The 8,978-nt window shown below is 25.7% G+C and overlaps 1 protein-coding gene across 1 annotated transcript; it reads right to left on the bottom strand.

Annotated features, from left to right (window-relative positions):
• Positions 1-2,414: 2,414 nt before the first annotated feature.
• LOC113388576 (thyrotroph embryonic factor) lies at positions 2,415-5,573 on the bottom strand. Its single transcript, XM_026625945.1, has 6 exons — positions 5,516-5,573; positions 4,925-5,020; positions 4,355-4,492; positions 4,092-4,176; positions 3,944-4,019; positions 2,415-2,558 (listed from the first exon to the last, which is right to left on the bottom strand). Exons 1-6 carry the CDS (start codon positions 5,571-5,573, stop codon positions 2,415-2,417), a joined length of 597 nt encoding a protein of 198 aa, XP_026481730.1.
• Between the last annotated feature and the right edge of the window lie 3,405 nt (positions 5,574-8,978).

Here is an 8,978-nt window from a genome sequence, read left to right as displayed (position 1 = left end):
TTGGCAAATTCAGTCACATTTTTTTTCAAACAAACACTTTGATAAAATAAATAAATAAATAGAGATTAGTTTATAATTAATAATTATTCAATAGTTCAATTTGTGCTCCAATCATAAATGCTACACTTCTAACAAACTTGTTTTATAAAAGAAAAACAAAGAATAAAAGTTACTTGGTCTTACATTTTTTACCCTAAAAGTAAATATAAACACCTTAAACAATAAACTTATTTTTATAAAATTTCAAACACTTAATAAATTAATAATAATAACAATAACAATATATAATAAGTTAAAAGAATATTGTAAAAAATAAAACAATAATAAATTGTCATCATAATTAAGATCAATTCACTTCACAAAGTAAACTTTACTTAACTTTACTAAGAAATTTTGCAAAAAACTTAAAATTACAAACACATATTTAAATTAGTTAAATAGTTTATTATATATAATATTCAAATATTAATATATTAAATTAGTTCAAGATTTGATTAAATTTTTTATTAGTTTGGGAGTCACAGTATATATTTTATTGTTGGTTTTTATTTGAATTTTCCCATTTTTGATCCCTGATCCCTGATCATTTGTTATTAATATTATTTTTGAGTCATCGATTATTCTATGTCAAAGATTTATTTACTCACAAACTTTTACACAACTAATTAGAATTTATATATACACACATAATTATTTATATAATTTATTTACAAATTAATATAATTTTATGATTATAAATGCACTTTCGTCATCTCGACTTTAAACTGCCAACTGACTCTAAATTATTTAATAAAGTTTAAGATCAAACATCTTCATTTATTTATAGAATATATATATATATATATATATATATATATATATATATATATATATATATATAATAAAAATGTTATCTTCTTGTGACAATATTTAAACTCCATTAATATGCTAAAAGAGCATATTTAGTTGTTTATATATAATTTTTCCGTTACCTGGATCTAATTTTAAAGCTCAAATATTATTTAAGACAAATATACGTAGTTTTATTTTATTAATAAATAATTTTATAAATGATATATGTATATATATATATATATATATATATATTAAGACAAATATTGTGTAAATTTATATTTATGACGTGGTGTCATGTGATTTTATTTGTAAATTGTAACTTTGTAACAAATCCTAATTGCGGTTTAAAACTAGTTTTCATATTTGCATTTTGATAAAATGTAGTGTTATAAATCTTTTTAAACATATATATATATATATATATATATATATATATATATATATATATATTATATCTTGAGAAATCCAATTAAAATCAAAAACGCTTTTCTAAACTAAGTCATGCACACACAAGTATACAATGTTCTTTAAAAAAATAGCAATAATATAAAATAACGTATTATAATAACAAATATATAAATATAATTTATGGATTATATAAATCTAATAAAATGTGAAACCATAATCAACTAAATGCGTATGTTTGATATGACTTGAAAAAAAACAGTCAGTTTTCTATGCATGAGTGATTAAAAATTACTTAAAATTAATATTTTACACGTTTTTGCGGTGGAAACTTAAAATGTTCTCATTTTCGTTGTCACTAGGAAACCAACAAAAATAAAAACATTTTCATAATTATTTCTGATCATAACAGTAGAACCATGTGAGAGCACAACTGTACATTTTTTACTAAAAAACTTGACAGTTTTTAGTATCATTTTATATGAAAAACGTTACGAAACGTAGTCTTGCCATCATTGGTCAACTTTACGGCTCTAAATTAGCTTAATTTAGATGCAGTACTCTAAATATAAAATAAAACTTCTGTTTCAATCCGTTAACAAAAACTATTAATATTCAATATAGGAATACACACAAGATATTATTAATATTATTTTCTTGAAATATATTTTTAATAATATGTAAATACAATAATAATTTTAGATGGCATACAGATACAGACAAAGGATAATTTATTTAAATTTTTTCATTTGTCAAACTGTACCTTATAAATCTCAAATTCATGAAAAGCTTTTAATCTAAAAATGCTTTAGTTTCAAAATCTAAAATTGTAATTTATTCACACGTGATGTGCACAATTATTAATATAATAACTATGGTGCCATATTAAAATATTGCTTAAAATTGTTACTAATATTTATATTTATATATATATATTTAGATAAGACGATCACAACCACATTAAAATCACTTTTAAACCTTAACTATGATAAATCTTGTAAATTTGATATTTATAATAACAAATAGAATACATCGTACTTATAACAAAATTTGTCTTCGAAATCTATTTCATTTGCCATCAAAGGAATTTTGCGACTGGTCCCATTCGTGCATTTTTAATATATACAACTTATATTAAACAAAAATACAGCTTAAATGTGTTTTTTTGTATTTTATTAAATTGTTTGTTCATGATTATGGCTGAACAATTGCTGCTGCGTCAGCTGCTCCTTGGCCATCGCCAATTCTTGTTTTGCTTGAAATAATTGGACTCGGAGCAGTCGGTTTTCTTGCTCCAAAATCGCTGCCCTTAGGGCTATCTGGGAAAAGAAAATTTAAAAAATCAGTATTGAAATAAGATTATTGAGATTCCCCTAATATTTGTCCCTAATTATTTGTGATTCAGTTATTTTGCAATTTTTTGAAAATTTTGATTTTTGAAATCCAAAAACCCTATTACTTTACTATGATATTTGTTATGAGCTCGTCGAGACCTTTCATTTGATACCCCACATGCATTTTTACCATATGACGTCATTCAGGGTCATTTTGACTCGCTGTACTATATATAGTATGGCACAAAAAAATCAGTATTGCGAAAAAATAAGATTATTGAGATTCCTCTAATATTTGTGCCTAATTATTTGCGATTCAGTTATTCTTAGACTAGATTAGCAAATTTTTGGAAATTCTGATTTTTGAAATCCGAAAACCCTATTACTTATTAAGGTACATAACTATGATATTTGTTTAAAGCTCGTCGACCCCACATGCATTTTTACCATATGACGTCATTCTGGGTCTTTTTGACCCACTGTACTATATATAATGTGGCACAAAAAAATCAGTATTGCGAAAAATAAGATTATTGAGGTTTCTCTAATATTTGTGCCTAATTATTTGTGATTCAGTTATTTTTCGACTATTTTGCAATTTTTTGAAAATTTTGATTTTTGAAATCCAAAAACCCTATTATTTCACTATGATATTTGTTATGAGCTCGTCGAGATCTTTCATCTGATACCCAACATGCATTTTTACCATATGACGTCATTTTGGGTCTTTTTGACCCGCTGTACTTATATAGTATGGTACAAAAAAATCAATATTGCGAAAAAATAAGATCGTCGAGATTCCTCTAATATTTGTCCCTAATTATTTGTGATTCAGTTATATTTTGGCTGTTTTGTAAATTTTTGGAAATTTTGATTTTTGAAATCCAAAAACCCCTTTACTTTACTATGATATTTGTTATGAGCTCGTCGAGACCTTTCATTTGATACCCCACATGCATTTTTAGCATATGACGCCATTTTGGATATTTTTGACCCGCTGTACTATATATAGTATGGCACAAACATTACATGTTGCTAAGTAGTGGTGCATTTATTTATTGTATCGCTTGTAACTTTTGAACGATTTATCCAAATTATATACAGCTTTCGGCTAATTCGTTTAGAATTAGCTTATTTGATGTCAAAAAAATTAGATAAAGACCAAAAAAGTGGTCATGTCTTAAGAGAAAAAGTGAGTTGGAGACTAAAATATTTGCCCCAAATTGCTGATCTTTTCTGCATACGAGTCTTACAATTTGTTAAGTGTTAGGAGTTTACTTAAATTAAGAGACTAAAAGTGTCCTGATTGTGTCTGTTAAGTCTTTTAAGTAAAAAATAAGGTTGATACTAAATAATTCGTCTCCAATTACCTGATCTTCCCTCATCTTCCTGGCATCCCTACTTTTTTTAGCAGCTCTATTATTTCTCTTCCGTCGCTCGAAATATCTGGAAATTAAAATATTCTATTAAAACTATTAATGTATTATTATAAATATTATTTTTATTTCTATATTTTACCTTTCGTCTTTCTGTTCTTCAGGGATGGGTCTCTTTTCGCCTCTTGTTCGAGGCGTCTGGGGGCTTTGAAGGGAATTACACGACCCTGAAACTAAATAATTTGTTAAACATTAGGAAGGCTCTAAAATCCTGCTAAAATATCTTCAATTAGTAATTTTTCTTATTTTGTGTATATATGTTATCTTAGATTAAACCACACATTTTGTATACAAATAATTATTTTACTAATTTATAGTAATTATTCTATTTTTTTTTTCACTTACTTGAACTCGATAATCTGTCGCCCAAGTTGATATTAAAATCCAAACTCTGTACAAGCGGCGGAATTATATAGGAATCAGTTTTTAGATTCAAATTTATCTTCTGGTTATCTGCTAAAATGTCTCTGGGGGATAGTAGACCTTCTGGAAAAAAATTATATTAAAATACTCAACGGACAAGATCACTCTTTTTTTCTATCCTAATCTAACAAAATTAGGTGCGAACGAAGTTACATACCGGTATTTGATTTAACCTAAGACATTTTTATTAATTTATTTTATTTATCATTACTTTTCTTCAACTTATTTGATTGATTTGAGGATACTTTTTTATTTAATAAATTTTAAAATAATTAATAAAATCTTATCTTATCTCATGTTAAGCAAGAAAAAAATGCAAGCGCCCATATATAATTATGGACTAAATTTACAAAAAATTTTCGTAGCACTCTTATATTTACCAGATTTTATTATCGAAGGAAATTATCTTATCTTACGATAAGTAAGCAGTTCATATATAAAACAAAAATAAATTTTACTAATTTTAAACAATTTTATATACAATTTACTTACTGAATTCTGTGCATTTCTGGTTAATGTTGAAATTGTTGTCGGTTTGTAAATTTGGTTGGCAAATCAGAGGTAGGACTGTACCGTAACTGGACAACTCTGAAAATATAATAAATAAATAAATATAAATATATATGAAGATGCCACTAACTGGCAAACTGAAACTTGTCGACTTGACTCAGAAACTAAAAAAATTCTGCATTGTGGCTCTTTACGAATCAGAAACATCTTTAAGGACATAAATCGTCAAAAACTGTCTGCATAGTCTTAAATTTAATAAAACTTTAAACCAGAATTAGTATAAAGAACTTGATATTAAGAGTATATTTAAAATGTTAGAAAAGATCAAAAATGACTTGTTAACGATATATCAATGATTCTATATGGATCAGAAACAAGGACTCTAAGGAGGTAATTATCGAAGAATCATTGTGCCATAACAAAAAAGGATTCTACTCACAACACTTAGTACATAAGTACAAAATAGAACTGTATTGACAGTGAATTCAGTATATGTTTAATAATAATAAAAAAACTTTACTGAGAAAAACAATTACGATTAAGGATTAGAAATCTGGACAAAATTCCAATTACCTGGTATAAATAAATGGTTGTAACTTCTCAATAAATGCAAAGCAGAAAATGCCGACATTTTTATAACTATTTCACTCACAAACTAATTTAAAAAAAAATCACATACTAAAATATATTTTTGTAATTATTAACTGTTTATAACTAATAAAATTAATAAACTATTTTTATTATCACTGAAAAAAATTATATAATTGCCACTTATAATAATTTTTATTTAAATGTTTGTTAATTTATTTTATCATTTGTAGAGAACTTTCAAGCTTAAAAAAAACATTGTTTTTGGTCCTAAAATTTAATTTTGATCAAAAATTTTTTATTCCACATTCCATTTTTATTCCAAATTTATAATCACCAAAATGTCTTTTTTGGTTTATCAGCACATTTTAATAATCTTCTGAAAATATTCAACAATTTTATGGAAACGATTCTTGATAATTATTAGAGGCCTATGGAAAATATAAATAAACAATTAAGAAAACATTCATATAATTTATCACACTCTGGCTAAAATCTGATTTTTAAATAATCAAATCATAAAATAAAATTTTACATTAATTATTAATTAACAGTCGATTTTAATTTAATAGATACTTCTTTAAATACAATTTTAATGCAAAAGTGTTCATATAAATTATGAAATAAAATTACTAAGTAAAATTAAATTTGTAACATTTATTGGAAAATTGTTTAATATATATTTATAATTTATAGGTGGTATATTTTAATAGATTTCTAACTTATATTTAATTAAATAATAAACCACGTAAATATATAAAAATGTCTTTAACAAAAACTGTTATTTTTAAATAATAATAAAAATAATAAATTTAAAGTTAAATGCAATAATGGCGATTATAACTGATTCTTTAACTTCTATATAAATTTATTCAGACAAATTATCAAAGATAAATTGTTTAAAACATTAATTCATGGTATTAACTAGCAAACTTCTTGAATATAGAATAAATCTCTTAATGAAAACTGTGATTTTAAAATAATAATTAAATAATAATTATCACTGAATTCACTTGAATTTATTTTGAGAAAATTGATTGTATAAGTAATTAATGAATAATTGTTTGAAAAACAATATTTATTTGTGAACCGTTATTTGAAAATCAAGAATATTCTTTTTATGAGACCTACACGTATGATTTATTTTCAGTGAAAAAAGATAAAAATTGTTTAACAAAATTTATATTTGAAACAAAAATATTTATTTGAAATTGCACTAATCACCACTGAATCCACTTTCAGTAAAAATCTAATTTTAACACTTTTTTAATTATTAATATGTCACGAGTAGAAAAAAGTCTTGGACGTGTTTAACCTTTGATCGAACTTATTGAAATAACTTGTAAACTTTTAGGGCCACGAATTACGTGAGGAATCACCTGCCAATTTACCTTTGAACGCACACCGACACATTCATCTAATAATTATCTATTCATCTATCCATCTACACAATATATATATATATATATATATATATATATATATATATATATTGTCGTCTATCCCGTCACATCATTACCCAACCGCCCCTTCAACATTACGCAAATCCACACATAACTCTCGACCAATAAAAAAACGTTCAACCCCATGGGGTGACCAATGAAAAATCTGGACGCTTGGGGAGTCGGCCAATCGAATCGAAGGACGGACGATGGAGGGTGACGTCTTGTTATGTAAATTTTGTCGATAATTAGCGACTTCTTTAGAAAAGAAATTGGAAAAAACATCATTAAGAGAGAGCAAATGTTATGATGGACCGATGTTATGGTAAATTGTTACTAAAGTGATTTTAGCAAAGTCTGAGAATTACCCAGGGCAGGTGGCGAGGACGTCCCTTGGATGTTTGCAACCCTTATGGCATTTCTCTTTTTCACTTACTTTTTATTGGTCCAAACAGTAGGATGTAATGATGGAAACCACTGTGGCAATTTTTTTTCCAGCCAACCCTTAACAATAAAATGTCTATTGAATAATATATAGATCTATTCCTATGCATGGCATTTCTTAAGCAAATCATCTAACTTAAATCTAAATTAAAATCTAAATCAAAAATAACTGGTAATGTCTTTTTTCCTCCACAAAAACTAATCTTCAAATAAACTTCACAATTTCAACACAAGCAAAATGTTTTTTGGATTAGATCATCCAGTTTTCCTAATAACTGATATTTTTTGCACTTTTTGCTTTTTATCTCCGAAATGGCTGGACCTATGTTCGAAAAAAAGCTAATTAACTAATTAACTAATAATTAGTGCGTCTTTCCAACAATAGGAATCGAATTTTTTTTAAATCATTCAATCGGTTTAACAAAAAAGTTACCGAAAACGTGAACGACAATTTATATCCGAACACATCTGTGTTTTGTAAGGTATGCCAGTAAAATGTTCAGAAACCTCTGAAACGTAAAGATATGCAAAAATTTTCATTTTCGATTTCTTGACGATTACTATGACTTACCCTACGAGAAGTTTAAAATTTTGCATTATTTTACATTTATTTATATTTATTTTTAATTAGTTATTTATTTTATAGTTATCGCAAAAAATGAAAATGATAATTTTTCAATATTTTTACGTTTTAGATATTTCTGAACATATTGGTATACCTTAGAAAAAATTGATATATGTGTGTGGGTGTGTGTGTATGTGTGTTTGTGAGGATACAGATTTTTCATTGACGTTTTCGGGAGCACCGCTCAACCGATTAGAGTGATTTAGTAAACATTGAATTTCTATTGATGCGAAGACCTGCTGATTAGTTTTTGTGAAAGACAGGTCCAGTCGTTTCGAAGATATGGAAAAAAATGCAAAATTAGAACTCAAAAAAAATGTTTTCTTTTTTTTTAAAAAATATCAAAAATGTTGCGGATTTAAATTTTAATTGTATCTACAGTTCTAAAGCTCACTCATATACTTACATATTTAGTATTTAATGTATATGCACCTGCTTAAGGGATGAAATGTTGTAAAGGTAGCATAATGTAATGATTGATCGTAATATATATATATATATATATATATATATATATATATATATATATATACATTTGTAAATATTTCAATCGGGGGTTGATAATTTTGTTTTTTATTTAAACTTCAACACGCGACCTGATGACTAACACGTGCGAGACATTACTGGACGTATCATCATTTTTCATAACATTACAAATAATTATCGACATACTACATTCATATATATATATATATATATATATATATATATATATATATATATATCTTATATATATATATAATTAGGGTGGTCCTTAATATGGACATTTTCGAATTCCCTTGCTCCCAAGGGCTCAAATAGTTCCAAATTGATTAAAAACAATTTTATGAAAGTTTAAGCTCTTAATATTGTCTTTTAGACAGAGCGCAATTCAATCAAAGTTTTGTATGGAAATAGCATGGAAAAATTTTCAAAAATTTTGCAGAGCGTCGAATTT

The sequence above is a fragment of the Ctenocephalides felis genome, unplaced genomic scaffold (genome assembly GCF_003426905.1).
Source record: "Ctenocephalides felis isolate EL2017-DRISC unplaced genomic scaffold, ASM342690v1 CF-g0.4_SCAFFOLD_03572, whole genome shotgun sequence".
NCBI lineage: Eukaryota > Metazoa > Arthropoda > Insecta > Siphonaptera > Pulicidae > Ctenocephalides > Ctenocephalides felis.
Note: the sequence above shows the minus strand (reverse complement) of the source record. Positions and strands in the feature narration are given on the sequence as shown.